Source organism: Cavia porcellus, unplaced genomic scaffold (genome assembly GCF_034190915.1).
Source record: "Cavia porcellus strain 051 isolate PalLab524CR breed Dunkin Hartley unplaced genomic scaffold, mCavPor4.1 scaffold_8, whole genome shotgun sequence".
NCBI classification, from domain to species: domain Eukaryota; kingdom Metazoa; phylum Chordata; class Mammalia; order Rodentia; family Caviidae; genus Cavia; species Cavia porcellus.
The window spans coordinates 49,040,355-49,058,844 of NW_026947491.1; the positions used below are offsets into that span (position 1 = coordinate 49,040,355).

General features: G+C 47.1%; 1 protein-coding gene across 11 annotated transcripts in view; it reads left to right on the top strand.

The window, feature by feature from the left end:
- Positions 1-18,354, top strand: part of Ikzf4 (IKAROS family zinc finger 4) — a 34,480-nt gene extending 16,126 nt beyond the window's left edge. For 3 of the 11 annotated variants that reach the window (XM_013159418.3, XM_063254911.1, XM_063254910.1), the window contains 6 exons: positions 6,069-6,173; positions 7,482-7,742; positions 9,328-9,495; positions 12,807-12,956; positions 13,397-13,528; positions 14,611-18,354. In XM_013159418.3, coding sequence (XP_013014872.1) covers positions 6,069-6,173; positions 7,482-7,742; positions 9,328-9,495; positions 12,807-12,956; positions 13,397-13,528; positions 14,611-15,371 — 1,577 coding nt within the window. In that variant the 3' untranslated portion in view covers positions 15,372-18,354. Of the gene's footprint in view, positions 1-1,093; positions 2,865-4,578; positions 4,673-6,068; positions 6,174-7,481; positions 7,743-9,327; positions 9,496-12,806; positions 12,957-13,396; positions 13,529-14,610 lie in introns of those variants that run through there. The other 8 variants (XM_063254908.1, XM_063254909.1, XM_003476198.5 and 5 more) reach the window with 7 other exon arrangements.
- The last annotated feature ends 136 nt before the right edge of the window (positions 18,355-18,490 follow it).

Genomic DNA, 18,490 nt, shown 5'->3' on the forward strand with positions numbered 1-18,490 from the left:
GGCATAAGTGCCTGCCTTGCAAATGCGCAGTCGTGAATTCAATCCCGGGTACCAAAAAAAAAAAGATAACTCAGGCCAGGGATATAGCTCAGTAGCCTAGCACCTGCCTAGCAAGTTTGAGGTCATGAGTTCTATTCCTGGTACACTCCAAACACACCAAAATGATGACTCAAAGCTGGGTAAGGGGCTGGAGATTTAGCTCAGCAGCATAAGTGCCTGCCTTGCAAGCAGGCAGTCGTGAGTTCGGTCCCTGGTACCAATAAAAACGAAAAAGACAAAAAAAAAAAAAAAAAAAAAAAAAGCTGGGTATGACAGCGCATGCATGTAATCCCAGCATTTGGGAGGCTGAGGCAGGAGGATTGCTATGAATTCGAAGCCAGCCTGGACACATAATGAGTCTCTATGTCCAATAACTCCCCACCCAAAAAAAGTCCAAACAGACTCAAAATTGACAACTCAACCAAGTGTAGTGGCACAAACTTATAATCCCAGCACTAGGGGAGGCTGAGCCAGGAAGATTACAAATTTGTGCCCAGCCTAGACAATACAATGATTTAGCAAGACGCTCTCAAAAATTGAAAATTAAAAAAAGAAAAGAAAAAAAAACTGAGGATATAGCTCAATACAAAGGCCCTGTATTCAATTCCCAGTGGTGCCCCCCAAAAAAGACTCAACACTGTACAGTATTTTAAAATAATTCTCAAAATAAAATAAAATAAAATAAAAATAGGCTCAGTTAAATCTATTTACTAGTGAGTACCAAGTACACTTAGAACTGCCTTAGTGCTGCAGAACAGATGAGTAGAAACGAGTCCACAAATAAGAAACTATGAAGGTGCCACAAGTAAATATCCTGTGGAGCTCTTTCTGGAGGTGTCCTTGGAGAATGCTGGGCACTAGTGGCAAACTTGTGAGGGTATTTGCTTCAGTGTGCTGTGCAACCACACTTAACCAGGTTTAAGCAGGTTGGCTTTTATTAGATAAAAAGTGGCTTCTGCACAAATGGCTTTTGAGTAAAGGTGGAGACCCTCAAATTCCTCATCTGTGCTTTTAATTCTAGATGTCAGCAGCAACTTTTTTTTTTTTTTTTTTTTTTTTTGTCTTTTTCCTTTTTATCGGTACCGGGGATCAAACTCACGACTGCCTGCTTGCAAGGCAGGCGCTTATGCCGCTGAGCTAAATCTCCAGCCCCCAGTAGAAACTTTTAGACTAGAAAAGAGAAGGCAAGGCAAGGCACCATGAGCTATGAAGAGTGCCCCTGCAGGACTGGGCATGGCTCCAACAACCACTTGAGGGACATCTGAGAGCCCGTCAGTGACAGACACACCTCTGCTGGGCTGATTTGGGCAGGGACTGGCTACGAGTACCACCCTTCTACTACAGCACACTTAGCCCTTCTCAGTTTGTCACCAGGCTCTTCCTCTATGCCTGGGGGCCTCTTGCACCAGCCCCTCTCCTGTTCTTCAAAGAGATTTTACTGTGTCTCAGAACCTGAAGCAAAAAGTCCATTTTTCCCTTCTCCTGTTCTTTTCTAAAGGTACAGATCATTCCCATGGGGAAGAAGGGAAGAAAGAGTCCAGTAATCTACAACATAGCTTTCTATGCCCACTCAAGCCTGACTTGTGCAGTTAACTGACTGAACAACACTTGTCCCAAGCTTTATGGGGCTGTGAAATATGTAAGGAAACCTTAGGAGAAAAGGATCCAGGGGTAGGCAGCCGAAAGTTTCATGGCCCCTCCTACCCCCAAATTCCTGGAATCAGAAAATGTAGTCTCTTCCAAAGTAGGTCAGCTCAGCAGCAGGCAGCTCCTCTGGAAGGCAAGGGAGCAGAGGCCTCGTCCTGATAGAAGGCGGATTCATCCAGGGCGGCTGGCGGCCCGGCCGGCCGAGCCCCAGGGGCACAGGAGGGAGGGGATTTAGGGAGACTGCATCAGCCTTTTTGCCTGGAATCTGAAAGGGCTCTGGGCCACAGAGCACCACTACCCTGAGACCAGACTATGCCGAGCCGTCTGGCTGCTGGGAAAGGGGGGCAGTCAGTCCCCAGACTAGAAAGCACTTCCCTCCTGGAGGAGGGAAGAGGGACCGCTGGTGCTTGTCAGAAAGCCTTGAAGCTGCCCCAGGTCCTGGGCCCCATGACCTCTGAGGCTTTGGCTTCCCCTCTGGCAGAGGGTGGGACCTTCCCCAGGCCCCTGCCCCCTTTCTCTTTCTCCCGCAGGCCCTTCTCTCCTCTTCTCTTCTCTTCTCTTCTCTTCTCTTCTCTTCTCTTCTCTTCTCTTCTCTTCTCTTCTCTTCTCTTCTCTCTCTCTCTCTCTCTCTCTCTCTCTCTCTCTCTCTCTCTCACACACACACACACACACACATTTGCTTCTCTCAAGCATTTGTTGTGCAGTTCTTCTTTGTCTGCTGGGCAGAAGGGCATCTACCTCCCCCTCCCTGTGCACTCCCTTCACTGTCGTGGAAGACACGCTGTAGCCTGGCACCCCCCCCCCATATACATTTCTCCAGCCCCCTCCCCAAGCACATCCAAGCGCCAAGCGCTCTCATCTCCTCTGTCTCCCTCTCTCTCTCTCTCTCTCCCTCTCTCATCAGACACACTCTCTTTCAACACACATACACCCTGGCTGAGCTGTTCTTGCTGGCTGCAGCCGTGGGCCCCTGCTCACCGTGCCGCTGCCGCTGCCTGCGAAATGACGGCGGTTCCCCTCACTTCCAGGAATCCACGCTTCCTGGAAGGTGAGTGGCTGGGCTCACCCCTGCCTGCCACCGAGACGCAGACATGCACACACCACCCGCACTCCCTCGCCGTTTCCAAGGCGGCGGCCGCGTTCGCAACCCAGGGTCTCACCGGCAAGGGAAGGATAATGTAAGTTCAGGCAGAAGGCGGCTAGCGGAGGGGGAAGGGGGTGCTGGGGCTAGGGAGCCAATTCAGTAACAACTCCCAAGCCCGAGGAGAGGGAGAGGATGGGGGGCTGTGTGTAGCGGGGGAGGGGGCGTTCCTCACACTTGCGGAGGATGGGAAAGGGTGTTTGGTGTTGCTAAGGAAAGACGGTGACTTGGACAGTAGGAGCTTGTGGTGACATCTTGATTAGGCCTTGGGGACAGAGGTAGAGCTGCCTGGGGTGAAATGCCGAAACAGGCCTGGGTGGGAGGAGTAGTAGGGAATTGAGGCAGGGGAGAGGAGCCCTGCCACTAGATGCCTCAGCTTAGATCTGAGATCTGAGGGGCCGAGCCTCCTCCCCACAATAGAGCTGGAGATGGGCGTCTTTCTGTGCTCCTGTACACACTGTTCCTGCAAGCAGGATAGCATCCTGCTACCTGGAACCTGTGGTCAAGGAGGGAGAATAGTGAAGATGCAGAGAAGTGTGGAGGCTACAGGAGCCCACGGCTCTTCCCTGGAGGCAGCCACTCTGAAGGGATCCAGCAAGAGCAGCAAGAGCAGAGGGCTGGTCTCTTTCAACCTGTGAGGCACATTTAGCTTGAGCACTACTTCCCAGTTCCTTTCCTCCTGCTTTTCTGCCCTTTACCCAGCTCCCAATTCCTTGCATGTGAACCTTATGATTTGGTTTTGCCCTCTGGGGGCTCAACTAATCTATGATGACTTTGCCAAGAAAATTTCCCTGGGACCTGAGAGCAGCCTAAATTCCTGGCCTTGACAGGCAGGATTTCTAGTGAGTCCCAGACATTTGAAATTCCCTCACTGGCATTTCTGGGACTGAGGGAGGAATTGCTGAATTTCCTAAATCTGACTGTAGTCCCCTTCTCTCTCTGGCTGGGACTCAAAATCCTTGTTGCCCCACAAAGATTTTCTCATCCCTGAAACAGACCCTTTCTCATGTTTTAGTCCCATGAAAGTAGAGTTGAACCTGTTTTCCCTCTTACCTTTATCCCAGGGAGAACAACAGCATCAAAGAGCCTCTGGAATTACTGGTGTGCCTCCAGGCTCCTGCTTTCTCACCTGTTTCAAGGCCTAAATTGGGAGAGCCACAAAGGATGCTTGGCTCTCATTGTCCCAACATGTCCCTTTAAGGATATTTTTCCTCAGATAGCAAGCCCCTAGCTCCACCAGGTAACCGCAGCCCAGTAAGCTGACACCAGTGACAGATTTCCAGCAAGCTCACTCATCCTTTTAGGGTCCAGGCCTCAGCACCAGGGCCCAAAGCCCTGTTCTTCTCCACTGCTAACATTAAATAATTTGGAGCAAATTAGTACTAACATTTGAAAAGGAATAAGAAGTTGCGCTGTTCAGCCCTTTTAACCTTAGTAAATCCCACACTTAGTCAAAAGGACATATTTTAAAATTAAGTCTGAGTCTACAAGTCTTAACCCACAATCCTGAGATGCTCATTTCAAGATATGTGTGTAGTTCAGCTTCAGGCAACTTTTTTTTGGAAATCATGACTCAACTAAAGAGCCCCAGCTGGTAAAACTCAGATTCAAGCCATAAGGCTTTTTCTATAGATTGTGATTTCCTCAGGATTTGATGGGATAGAATGGGGGAAATGGGGCTTTTAGAAGAGGATATGAATGGGAAATGGTCCCAAAGTCCTGAGTGGTTGTTTTCTTCCCACTGACCAAAGCTGGAGAGGGATCCCTCAGGAGGGTGTGTTCCGGATTTCTTGCCTCAGGCCCAAGACTCCAACCATTTTATAATGGAATCTTTATTTTGTGAAAGTAAGTATGTACATAGTTGGGCAATTGGGTAAAATACTAATAGGTGGACTTAGGGATGAATTCTAGGGTTTCTCATCTTTCTTCTCTGCCCCCTCCTCTCTCTCTCCCTCTCTCTGTCTCTGTCTCTCTCTCATATTTAGGCCTGTGTGCATACATGCATGTTATAGATATTGTAGAGGTTATGGGTATGTTTACCCCAATAGGTATGTTCTCTTTATGTATATCTACATATGTGATATGTGTCTGTATGTTTGTCTACATGTGATTTTATTTCACTCATATATTTGTGCAGAAGATTGTGGGGAGGAGGGATTTTTTTTAAAGACAGTAATTTTCAGGTATGTTATCTGACTTTAAAAACATGATACTCTTAAAAATATTTTTACAAAGCATTTTTAACAAATTAAAATGAATATATGAGGATAAACATTTAACTTTCAAGGAAATATTAAATAGTAAATACATGATCGGAATCAAGTCACTAGAAATGTTTCCAGAGTAACCAAATTTTTACTGAATTTAGAAAGTCCAGCTGGGCATGATGGCACATGTCTGTAATGCTAGCATTCTGGTGACTGAAGTACAGAGTAAGTTCAAAGCCAGCCTATGCTACATAGCAAGTTCAAGGCTAGGCTGGAACAACAAGAACCTGTCTCAAAAAAATAGAAAAGAAAATCCAGTAGGCCCTCCCCTTCTCCACTGAGAGGTGATGTCTCCCAATTGGCTGTATAAGTGCTAGCTGCAGATGTGGGTGCTCTGCCTGTGACTAGCTCCCAGCTTCACCACTACCAGCCTTGAGACCTTAGATAAGTAGTATAACCTTTTTTGCGTCTCCTTATCTGAAAAGCTAATATTAGCACATATATAAAAGGAGTATAGTGAAGATCAAAGGAGATAATTAAGAACAGAGAATGATGCCTGGCACATAGTAAGCACCCTTTAAATATTAACTGCTGTCATGATTATTCTGATATTATAATTAGATTCAGAGACAATTTCTGCTGCCCTTCTTACAGATCCCAAAGTTAGTACTGGAGGCTCCAAAGCAGAGTAGTAGAGAAGAAAGTCTGTCCCAAACCATCCCTCCCTCAGGCACCTATTCTCTCTACCCTGGCCTGCCCAGCCCCAGTTCCGCTTCCTGCGGATGTCAAGCAGTGATGCTTTTCCCATCAGTCTACTTAAAGGTAGGGTAGGCAAGGCCCAGCCGCTGAGCTCACGGAAGTCAGGCACTGGACTGGTGAGGGCACAAGGTATGGTGCCTAACACCCAGCAATGCCTCGGACATGACTATGGAATAAATGTTTGTGAAATTTAACTGAAGTTTTTAAAACTTAGCCAATGGACAGTAGATGGCTCCAGCCCCAGCTTTACCTGTCCTCTTGTTCTCTCCTCCAAGGTAGCGGGGACTCATCTCTGGAGAAGGAGTTCCTCGGGGCCCCAGTGGGGCCCTCAGTGAGCACCCCCAACAGCCAGCACTCTTCTCCTAGCCGCTCACTCAGTGGTAAGTGCCAACCTGTACCCCCACCCCACCCCCACACTAGGCACCCCCATTTTGTTTTGTTTGAAAAGTCTCTTCTGATTTGTAACCATTTCCCCATCATCACTTCCCTCCAGTTTCCTGCTCAGTCTCTAAAAGCACAAAGAAGTTCACTGTCTAGGGCTTTCATGGCTTCTGAAAAAACAGTGAATAGTCACTGCCAGACTAAGGTGAGAACTAAATGAGGCATGGGTAACATTTAACTAAAAGCTCCACAAAGAAATCACTGCTGGGCATAGTGATGTATACCTGTAATCCCAGCACTTGGGGGAGGCTGAGGCAGGAGGATAACAGCCAGTTCAAGACCAGGTTGGGCTGCATAGTGAGTTCAAAGTCAGCCTGAACTAGTGAGCCCATGTCTCAACAAGAAAAAAGAGCCAGGCCTGGTGGCTCATGCCAGCAATCCCAGCACTCAGGAGGCAGAGGCAGGAGGATTATTGTGATTTCAAGACCAGCCTGAGCTACAAAGTGAGCTCAAGACCAGTCTGAGCTACAAAGTGAGCTCAAAGCCTACCCAAACTGCATAGAGACCCTGTCTCAAAAAAGACAAAAGAAAAAAGAAAGAAATTCTGGAACTGGAGAACCAGCTAGATAGAAATGATCATTAGGTGGAGGAAACAGGAAAAAGGACCTCCCTGAATCCCCACACCCCATTCTCCCACCCAGGCAGGTCCCCCTGAAGCCTCCTTCTTCCAGAGGACCTTAGAGCTGTGGTGGGAATAGCCAGGAATGTGGGTCAGAGTTTAAAGCCAAAGCCTTCTTAATAGCTCCTCCTTCCTGTACCCACCTTCAGATGTGTACATTTCAGGATAGAGGGGTTCATTCTTATGATTTGGAAGAATGGAAGCCATGACTGTCTTGTAGTTTTGATTTCTCTTTAGCTTGTTGTCCCCTTCAATGTTTTGAGGGCTGTTTTCCCACCATTTTTACTTGCTGGCTTCCTGCCCAGGGCCAAGGCAGACATCTTAATGACAAGACATTGGAGAAAAGGCTCCTTGAACTGCCTCTTCTCAGCGACAGAAGACACCCCACATACCCCAACTTTTTTTCTCTTGAAGCTTATTTTCCCAGTGGGTGGGAGGGAAGGGCGAGCTTTTCAGGTTCCAGAAAGACTCTGGCATCATCCCTGGGGATACTACAGTGTTAGCCTCTTTTAAGGCCTCTCTGTCTCAGGTCCTGGAGATGGCATTTTGTCCTTCAGGAGTATTGTTCCGACCTGCAGACAGCTCCCACTTTGCCTGTCTCTGTTCTAAACACCATCCTGCCCTCCAGCCAACTCCATCAAGGTGGAGATGTACAGCGATGAGGAGTCGAGCAGACTGCTGGGGCCAGATGAGCGGCTCCTGGAAAAAGACGACAGTGTGATTGTGGAAGACTCGTTGTCAGAGCCCCTGGGCTACTGTGATGGGAGTGGGCCAGAGCCTCACTCCCCTGGTGGCATCCGGCTGCCCAATGGCAAGCTCAAGTGTGACGTCTGTGGCATGGTCTGTATTGGCCCCAATGTGCTCATGGTACACAAACGCAGCCACACAGGTGAGTAAGCCTGAGGGGTCCAGGAGGAGTTAAGGGTGCTGGTGAGAGGCAGGGCAGTGCTGAGACAGTGGCAGTAGGAGAACTAGAGGAGGCCACACTGCAGCACGGAGGCCTCAGAGAGGGAGGAGTCTCCCCACATACTGTCTTGCTGATAACAGAGCTGGGCATGTAGCACATATCTATGATCCCAGCACTTAGAAGGCTGAAGCAGGAGGATCACCGTGAGTTCCCAAGCCAGCCTAGGTTACCTATGGTAAGACCCTGTTTCAAAAAAAATGGGGGAGAGGGGTGTTGAGATAGAATCTGGATTCCCCCTTGACAGGGGTATTGAGATAGAATTTGGATTCCCCCTTGACATCTGTACTTCCCTTCCCTAACACCTAGCTCTGTTGTTTCAAAAAAAAGCTAATATTTTTCTTAAGATGTGAGAAGAGGGGCTGGGGATTTAGCTCAGAGGCACAAGCACCTGCCTTGCAAGCAGGCGGTCGTGAGTTCGATCCCTGGTACCCATTAAAAAAACAGATATGAGTCGGGTGTGGTAGTGTATACCTATAATCCCAGGATTCTGAGGTAGGAGTTTCACAAATTCAACCGCAGTCTAGGTAATTTAGCAAGATGCTGCCTCAAAATAAAAAGTACAGGAAAAAAAAAAAAAAAAAGACAAATGAAGTGGTTTAAATAAATAAATAAAAAATACAGAAGGGGCGGGAATGTAGCTGAGTGTGAAATGCTAGGTTCAATTCCAAATACTGAAAAGAAAAAAGGAAAAAAAAGACAGGGATGTGTTGAAGAACAAGAGGGATCTCTGGGGCTGAGGTGTACTTCGGTAGTGTGTGTGTTCAGCATGAAAGAGGCCTTGGGCTTGATCACCAGCACCAAAAAATGAAACAAAACAAAACACACCAGGCTCAGTGGCTCATGCTATTATCCCATAGAATACCTAAGGGAAACTGAAGCAGGGGGATCACAGGTTCAAAGTCTGGGTGATTTAGCAACATCTTGTCTCAAAATAAATACAAGGAATTGGAGTCATAGCTTAGGGGTAGAACACCAATGGTTTTTATCCCTAGTACTAAAAAAAAAAAAAAAAAAAAAAACAAAACAACGGGAGAAGGATCGTATTTCTTTTTTTTTCCCCTTGGTACCCTGCTTGCAAGGCAGGTGCTTATGCTGCTGAGCTAAGTCCCCAGCCCCTAAGGATCCTGTTATCTAAGGGGTAGGATACTTGGGTATTGTTTGGTTCTCTCATAATATCAGAAACAGACAGATAGACACAGAGACCTCCTTTCCTCAGCCTGCTCAGACTTTGAACTCTTAAGGCAGAGGGGACCCTGGTGACACTCTTTTTTGTGTGTGTGTGTGTGACACTCTTTTTGAGTAACCGCCTTTTGACCCAGTGTTCTGGGGCTAGAACCCCTGTCCTGTTATAAACCTCTTATCCACATCCTCCTAGGGTAGGACTGCTCCCTAGTGATCTTTATAAAGCAGCCGGTTCCTGTCCTCAGCCATGTATTCAAGGGAAGGGTAGATTCCATCTTAATGTTCCTCATACCCAGCCCTCTGGGATCTGCTCTTTCGCTTGCAGGTGAGAGGCCCTTCCACTGCAACCAGTGCGGGGCCTCCTTTACCCAGAAAGGCAACCTGCTGCGTCACATCAAGCTGCACTCTGGGGAGAAGCCCTTCAAATGTCCCTTCTGCAACTACGCCTGCCGCCGGCGTGATGCACTTACTGGCCACCTCCGCACACACTCAGGTCAGTGACCATCCAGCTGGAGAGGAGACAGTGGGCCCAGGGACACTCAGTGAATAGAATTCAGAAGTTCTGCGCTGAGGAGTTACAGTGTTTGTCACTCCAGAGAGGAGAACCTGCCTCTGTAACCCTCCTCTGGCAGGTGGGGCTTAAGAGGAGCCTGGGGCACTCTTATTTATTTAAGTGCTGAGGATTGAACCCAGGCCCTTCATACTGAGCTATATCCCCTGCCCCTTTATTTTTAATTTTTATTTATTTTGAGATAGGGTCTTGCTAATTTACTGAGTGCCCAGGCTGAGCTCAAATTTGCCTCAGTTTCTCAGAGTGCTAGGATTGTGCTGCTACACTCAGACTTGGGGGACTCTTTGAAGGGTAATTTATTGCCACACTCTGATATGGAGCAAAAAATACATGGGCATTGTTCTTTTTTTTTTTTTGAGACAGAGTCTCAGTATGCAGTTCAGGCTGGCCTTGGGTTCACTCTGTAACCCAGGCTGGTCTTGAATTTGCAAACCATTCTCTTGCCTCAGCCTCCCAAATGCTAGGATTATAGGAGTAGGCCACCACACCCGGATTTTTTTGTGTTTTTTCTTTTTCTTGGTACTAGGATCGAACTCATGACCTCATGCTTGCCAGGCAGGCACTTATGACATTGAGCTAAATCTCTGGTCTTTATTTATTTATTTATTTTTTGGTCTTTTTCATTTTTATCGGTACCAGGGATCGAACTCACGACTGCCTGCTTACAAGGCAGGTGCTTATGCCGCTGAGCTAAATCCCCAGCCCCCTGTTTTTTTGGTTTTTTGAGACAAGATCTAACTATGTAGTTCTGAGTGAGTCTGAACTCATATGGAGCCCAAATTGGTTTTAAACTCACAGTTCAGCCTCCTGATTGCACCACCACACCCAGCTGACTTCCCTTTTTTAAAGACTGTGATGATGACAACATCATTTGTCCCCCATTGTCCCTTACTTCTGAACCGCATGAAAGACCACCCTTACACTCATCTGTCCCAGTCCTATACCTGTCACTATCTTCACCTGCACTTCATAATATCAGGGGTCTTGGGTAACTACTAGCTATCCTCTCCTCTACTTTTTTACTGGTTCCTATAAATATTCATCAGCCTTTGAAATGGAAAAAAAAGGTAAAGAGTATCTCATTTCTGTCCTCTATCTCAAGAGACTGTCACTTTTCTGGGAGCAGGAGCAAATCGAGAGTACTTTGGGACCAGTGTTTGGACCAGTGCTGGGGAACTGGGTTAGCAAGGTTTTCTAGTTCAGTCAGACTGTATGAATCAGTATCTGTTGGAATTAGCTGGACAAATAGCACTTGTCAGGCACTTTCCTAAATGTTGGGCTTTTGACTTGGATTTGAGAAGAGGCCAAGAGCTGAGCTGGCAGGAAGGAGGGAGCTCAAGATTGAGAAAAGGCAGGAAGAGGGGAAGAAGGGAAAGAATGAGTAGGGTCTGTTCTCAGAAATTTTCCTGGCTGTTTTTCTTTTCCTAAATTCTTCTGGGCCACAACTTAAAGAGACAGAGCAATCACTTTACCACCGTCTACTTTCTTTATCCATTTATCTTATTTCAGGTTTTCCCACATTGTAAATGGGACCTCTTTCTAAGTATATGGAGGGACAGAGAGAAAAATCATTGTTGACTCAAGCTTTATTATCTACAGAGCATTCCATTTGTGTCTCTTCATGTGATCCTCACACCCATTCCAAGATAGATGGGATTATTCCCATGTTGTTGGGAAGGAAACTGAAGCTGTAGGGGAAAAATTAAGTTGTAGGCTACACTGCTATTCTCCAGCCCAACTATGGGCCTCCATGAAAATCCAGTGCTAGAAATTTCTTTTTCCCAGAAAAGGGGTGGCTCCCCCTGCTGGTTTGGAATGAGCTTAGCCCCATAATTCTTACTAACAAGTTCAGGTGGGTAGATTTTTGTGTGTTGTCCTGTACATTATTAAATACAAAAGCAGATACCAGTATACTGTTGGGGCCCATCTCTATGACCTGCTTCCTGTTGACCCACACTGCAAGAAAAAGGAGGCTCGAGAATGATTCATCCTCCAGGTGTTAAACCATTTCTCCAAGGGTCTTGGGTGGATAGAGAACCTATGTTCATCATCCCGAAACACTAGGGTTTGCAGAGCGAGAGCAAAATGCCAATAGGTTGATTCAGTCAAGGTTCAGCCTTTGGCATGAGAAGAGGGAGTGAATAACAATTACCAGCCTCTAGAGATGCTTTCTTCTATCTCCTGCCCAATAGTGCCAAGAAACAAAATATACAATACCTTGTTCTTCACTTTTTCCTCTCTTCTCTCAAATACTTCACAAGAGTTGTTTTTAGAGCCAGGCTTGGTGGTACAGAACTATAATCCCAGCTGAGGCAAAAGGATCATGGGTTCAAGGCCAGCCTGCTTTTTTCTTCAATAGAAACAAGATCTATACAACCCATTTTAAAAAAATAAACAGCAGGGGCTGGGGATTTAGCTCAGCGGCATAAGCACCTGCCTTGCAAGCAGGCAGTCATGAGTTCAATCCCTGGTACCGAAAAAGACATAAATAAATAAATAAATAAACAGCAACCCTAAACTTGATGTTCTCTTCCTTTTTGTCATCTCCTTTATTTTCTTCTCTATTCTTTTTCTCTTTTCAAAATTTCTTGTCAGTGGTAGTTTTTCTGGTACTTTCTTGCTATTTCAGTGTAGAGACAGCAAAAATAATAAAACTAGGCAAGTATTGGAGAGAAAAACACAAGTAAAGGTCAATGAAAACTACCCCTCCCCACATGGGCAGATCTAAGGGCCCTTATTTCTATCACCCCTACTCATCAATTTCCTCCAAACCAAAGCAAATAAATTCAGTAGTAAAAAAGAAAAAAAATCCCCTTGTCTGATAAACAGCATTTAAACCCGCCTGCCACAGGGAAAGGTTAAACCACAGTCTGAGCCCTGGGCTATGAGGTCCTTGGGTGGGGCCTGCCTGCCTGTCTGCCAGGGACGGTCCCCTGCAAAGTCCTCCCTGCATCCGCACTCCCTGTGAGCAGCAAGTTGGTCATCTAGGACCCTACTACCTGCACACAGCTGTGTGTCCTGGAACTTCCTTACTCCATAGCTACACATTGTCCCTCTTTTCCCAAGTTCAGTTCATCTATCCGTTGTTGGAGGTAAAGTTCAGAAAGGAAGAAAAGCAGAATTCAACTTAGCAATATCCTTTCCTCCCCATGCTAGTGTTCATTTGCTCCTGGATGATTCTGCAGAGCTGGGGCACAGGGCAAAGTAACTCTGATGTTAACTCTCCTCCACAGTGTCCTCTCCCACAGTGGGCAAGCCCTACAAGTGCAACTACTGTGGCCGTAGTTACAAACAGCAGAGTACCCTGGAGGAGCACAAGGAGCGATGCCACAACTACCTACAAAGTCTCAGCACTGAAGCCCAAGCGTTAACTGGCCAGCCAGGTGGGGCCATGGGTAGTACTGTGGGTGCCTTGAGGGGAGGGACCCAAAGGAAGTGTGGGCAAGGTATGTGGAACAGGGCATAGTTACGCTGATAAATCTACAAATCAGCCCATCCTAAGTATCCCAACTGGTGTAGGGCAGAGCCCTATGGTAGGTGCTATAATGAAATCCAGAGGTAGAAAACATTTGAGTCTGTATCCTCGACTAATGTGAGAGAATACAAGTAATAGAAATGCAAGGGTTAAATATATAATCATCCCTTAGTGGTCTGATACTTTGTTGGGATATGCTTTGGCTAGGGTAAACAGAGCCCAGTTTCCCAGGCATTAGGTGAACACTTCCTTGGCTACTAACCTGCTAGACTTCTCCAGATGAAGGCTGCTGGGCCAGTGCTGTTCCTTCTCAGCTACTTCTACCTGTCCTCACCTCCCTCCCATCAGGTGATGAGATGCGTGACCTGGAGATGGTGCCAGACTCCATGCTGCACTCAGCATCTGACCGGCCAACTTTCATTGATCGCCTGGCGAACAGCCTCACCAAACGCAAGCGCTCCACACCCCAGAAGTTCATAGGTAAGAATGAAATCAGCTTTAAACTACAGCCTAAATAAATTTGAGCTTTGGTTGCTAAGGCCAGAGATGTTGGTCTAGAGGTTTGATTAGGGAGAGAAAGCAGCTTGGATATTTCTGGTGCTTAGAATCTCCTCCAAAAACAGGAAAAAAGTGAGTGGAGAAGCTCATTGTTGGGACCTTTAGTTGTAAGAGGAGGTGTTCAGAGCTCAGACTCTCCCCATTTTTAAGAATAGCAAGGACTTCAATCTGTGTGGATCCTTAGAGCCAGGGAGCAGTAAATGTGGTTCCCGATCTGGGGCTGGCATTAGCTAAGGACTAGAGCTTCATGGAGCCTGATGGAGGCATTCAAGGAATGAGTGGGCTGAGACTGAGTCCTCCAGGGTTTCAGCATAGAGTTAGAGAATAGACACATAGAGGACTTGACCTCAAGGAAAACAAATGAAGTAGAGTAAGAAATGTTAGGAAATGGGCTGGGGATTTAGCTCAGCGGCATAAGTACCTCCCTGGCAAGTGTGAGGTCACGAGTTTGATTCCAGGTAACCCCCCTAATTTTTTTTTTAGGAAAGGCAGGGGTGTATCTCGGCAGTAGAACATATGCTTAGCATATGTGAGGCCCTGGGTTTCATCCCCATTAATAATAATAATAATGCAGAATCAGGCATGGTGTCACATACTTTTTTTTTTTTTTTTCTTTTTATTGGCACTGGGGATCGAACTCATGACTACCTGCTTGCAAGGCAGGTACTTATGCCACTGAGCTAAATCCCTAGCCCGGTGTCACATACTTATAATCCTGGTATTTGTGAGGCTGAGGCAGGAAGACTGTTATGAGTTTGAGGCTGGCCTAAACTACATAGCAAATGCCTTAAATAATAACAATAATAATATTAGGCACATTGGCACATATCCCTAATTTCAGTCACTTGGGAGGCTAAGGAAGGAGGCTAGCCAGTTTGAATCCAGCCTAGCAATTTAATAAGACTCTGTCTCAAAAGAAAATAATAATAATGATATATCCAATAAAATTTAGGAGAATTTAGAATTGTTCATACCCAGTCCTGCTGAGACCGCCTTTTCCACAGGTGAAAAGCAGATGCGCTTCAGCCTGTCAGACCTCCCCTATGATGTGAACTCGGGCGGCTATGAAAAAGATGTGGAGTTGGTGGCACACCACGGCCTGGAGCCTGGCTTTGGAGGTTCTCTGGCCTTTGTGGGTGCAGAGCATCTGCGTCCCCTCCGCCTTCCACCTACCAACTGCATCTCAGAACTCACACCTGTCATCAGTTCTGTCTATACCCAGATGCAGCCCCTCCCTGGCCGACTAGAGCTTCCAGGGTCCCGAGAAGCAGGTGAAGGACCTGAGGACCTGGGGGATGGAGGGCCCCTCCTCTACCGTACCCGAGGCTCCCTGACTGACCCAGGGGCCTCCCCCAGCAATGGCTGCCAGGACTCCACAGACACAGAGAGCAACCACGAAGATCGGGTTGGGGGGGTAGTGTCCCTCCCTCAGGGTCCCCCACCCCAGCCAGCCCCCACCATAGTGGTGGGCCGGCACAGTCCTGCCTATGCCAAAGAGGACCCCAAACCACAGGAGGGCTTACTGCGGGGTACCCCAGGACCCTCCAAGGAAGTGCTTCGAGTGGTGGGCGAGAGTGGTGAGCCTGTGAAAGCCTTCAAATGTGAACACTGCCGAATCCTCTTCCTGGACCATGTCATGTTCACCATCCACATGGGCTGCCATGGCTTCAGAGACCCTTTCGAGTGCAACATCTGTGGTTACCACAGCCAAGACCGGTATGAATTCTCTTCCCACATTGTCCGGGGGGAACATAAGGTGGGCTAGCGACCTCTCCCTCTGCCCTTAGTCTGCCACTCTACTCACTGCCCCCTCCAGGTGTCTAGTTCTGTCCCCACCACACGCCAAGGAATTTTTCCCCATAGCCCTCCCGTGGCACGTCTGACCTCACATGTGACCCTGAACCTCCTCACCCTTCTCTTCTTCCCTGACCAACTTAAGTATCGTGATGAAACAGCCCTTTTGTCCCTCCTTGTTCTCTTTTTCTCTCACCCCAGCACCCTGAGTTATTAGTTGCTTTTTCTTTTGCCTTTTTTTACTTACAGCCATCCCTTGCCAGTTCCCTTATACCCTGGCCCTCAGCTTCCTTTTATGCTAGTTCTAATTTTTTTCTTGTTTATCCAGTATCCTCTAACAGCCCCAGGGCTCAGAAGCTTCTCTCCAAAGGAAGAGACTTTGTGCTTCTTGCTTTAATCCTTGCCATTTACTTTATCTGATTCTTCAGTTTTGATGCTGATACCTCCCAGTAGCCCCACCTGGGCTCTGTGGCATTATATCTCCTCTCTGGGACCCTTCAGCCTGGTACTATCCATACCTCTCGTGCCCTCTCACTTTAGGCAGCTTGCACTATTCTCAAATGAAGAATCTCCTCATTGGAAATAGGAGGAGCTGAAGAAATTCTCCCTAGGCACTGTGGGACTGAGGGTCTTCTTGAGCTCCGCAAAGCTACCTTTAGGATCTCCCTGCAGGATGTGATACAGTTCTTCCTTCCCCCCACCCACCCCTCATCACCACTCTAGCCTCTTCAGCTGGCCACTTGACTTGGTGGCAGCTTCCCTCTCCTTGGAGTGCCCCATTTTATGTTCTCAGGGGCCAAGGCTACATCTGCAACCCTCTGTCTTTGACAGACAGAGCCTCAGGTGCCTAACTGGGAGTCAGGGCCTGGGAAGGGGTGACTAAAATCTCTCCTCCACTTCCCAAACTTCTTCACTTTTGTGACCTTCCTGGGCTCTCTGGGACTCCTCCAGTCCCTGTCCTGTGACAAACTGGGTTCCTGCCTGAGCAGAGGATCTCTCAGCCCCTTACTCATGCTGCCTTCTTCCTCCCCCAGCGAGAGTCACCCTCTCATTCCAGGACTATGGGCCTTTTTCTTACCATCAGTGGCAAGAAAAAAGCATGTGTCTTTTCTCTCTTTCAGTATAACCAAAAATAATCCCAGGATGAGCAAAGCTATGTGCTCCTTACTCATCCCTCCTGCAGTCCTCTGCGCAGGCGAATGAATCCTTCACTGCCCCTCTCACACTCAGCTCCAGACCCAGGGCAGGAGGGCTGTACTTTGCCTGCTGCTGCAGAGCCTGACTCTGCTTACTGCAGATTCTATTTGGAAAAATCCGGGACTCAGGAAGGGGGAGGAGGCACAGCTCCACCGCAAATGGAGGTCTCTTTCTACAGAGTTCCATGGCCGCAGCCACAGCCATCCCACTCTGCTTCCTTGAGATTCAAACCAAAGGCTGTTTTTCTATGTTTAAAGAAAAAAAAAAAAAAAAGTAAAAACCCAACATAACACCTCACAAGTTATAACTCTTGGTCCTTTTCTCCCTTTTTCTCTTCCTTTCACTTCCATCTCTCTCCACGTCCTTTCCTCTTCGGCTCTTTGGCCTCTCCTACTTTTCTTACTCCCTATCAGGGATATTTGAGGGGCAATGGTAAAGAGTGGGCTAAGGATCAGACCCTGGGTTTGGGGCTCTTTAGGGTTCTGAAGAGTCTACCTTACCCCATCATGGGAAGGGACATCACTTTCTCCTCTTCCACTTTTTCCTTCCCCATTACATGGTTTCCCCAAAAGAACCAGGTAGGCAAGGAGAGGTCTGCTAGGGTAATTGTTCCCCCTTGACAATGTAGCAATAAATAGGTGCTGCCAAGGGCGGAGGATGGGGGAGTCGACTCAGAGGAGAGTGGTCTCTCCAGAAGGGAAGGGCTTTCTCAGTGGCACCATCAGGTACTCCTGTTCCAGATGGCAGCAGAGCTGAGATTAATATCTGGCTTCTCCTGAACTGTTCTGGTTACTGAGCCCCTTCCCCAAGACCTTCCCCTCCCACTTCTGTGTCTGCTGTGTATTTGATGATACCTCATGAGGACTAGTCCCCCTTGTGGGGTATCAGAGCCTTAGGGTGCCCCATCCCCTCCTCTAGTCGGCCTTGGCACCTGCAGCCTCCCAGAACATGAAGGACTGTGCCCAAGGCGACTCCGTGCCATGAGAGCAGAGACTGGAAGGGCAAGACCAGGTGCTAGGGAGGGGAGAGAGGGGCACCCTGCCTCTGTCCAGACCACCATTGCACTTTAACCAGGGTCTTAGGTACAAAATCCTACTTCTCAGAGCCTTCCAGCTCTGGAACCTCAAACAACCTTAAGCTCTCTCCCAGTTCCTTTTGCATAAAAAGAAAAAAGAAAAAAAAAAAAAAAAAAACCACACAAACACTGAAACCCACATGGAGAAAAGAGGTGTTTCCTTTTATATTACTATTCAAAATCAACATCACAAAAAATTTTAAAAAAGGAATTTATAAAAAAACACTTTTCCAGGCTTTTTGTTTTTTTGTGTGTCAGTGTCCAAGCTGCAGGTGGGATTTTGTAATACTTCTGGCAGCTTCTTTCCTTGTGTACATAATATATATAGATATATTTTTAATCAGAAGTTATGAAGAACAAAAAGAAAAAAAAAATACAACACAGAAGCAAGTGCAATACCACCTCTTCTTCCTCTCGGGTTTCCTTTGTAGCCTATCGGGTGTTTCCTTTGGCTCTGGCCCCCTCTTTACCCCTCTTTCTCTCTTTCCCCCTCCCCGTTTTTTTAAAAGAGTTTTTCTCCTCTCTTAAGGGGAGTTAAACGAGCTTTTAAGACTTATTATGAAGCATTTTGTATATGTAATATATTGTAAGTAAATATTTGTGTAATGGAGATATACTACTGTAAGTTTTGTACTGTACTGGCTGAAGGTCTGTTATAAATAAACATGAGTAATTTAACACCCCTGGTTGTTTTTGCAGACTTCCTTTGCCTAACTTTTCTACTGGGCGGGGAAGAAGGGCTTCCTGGCAGCAGGTTGTACTGACTGATCAGTTTAGGAGATAAACAAGTATAGGAGGAGAGGAAACCCAACATGTAT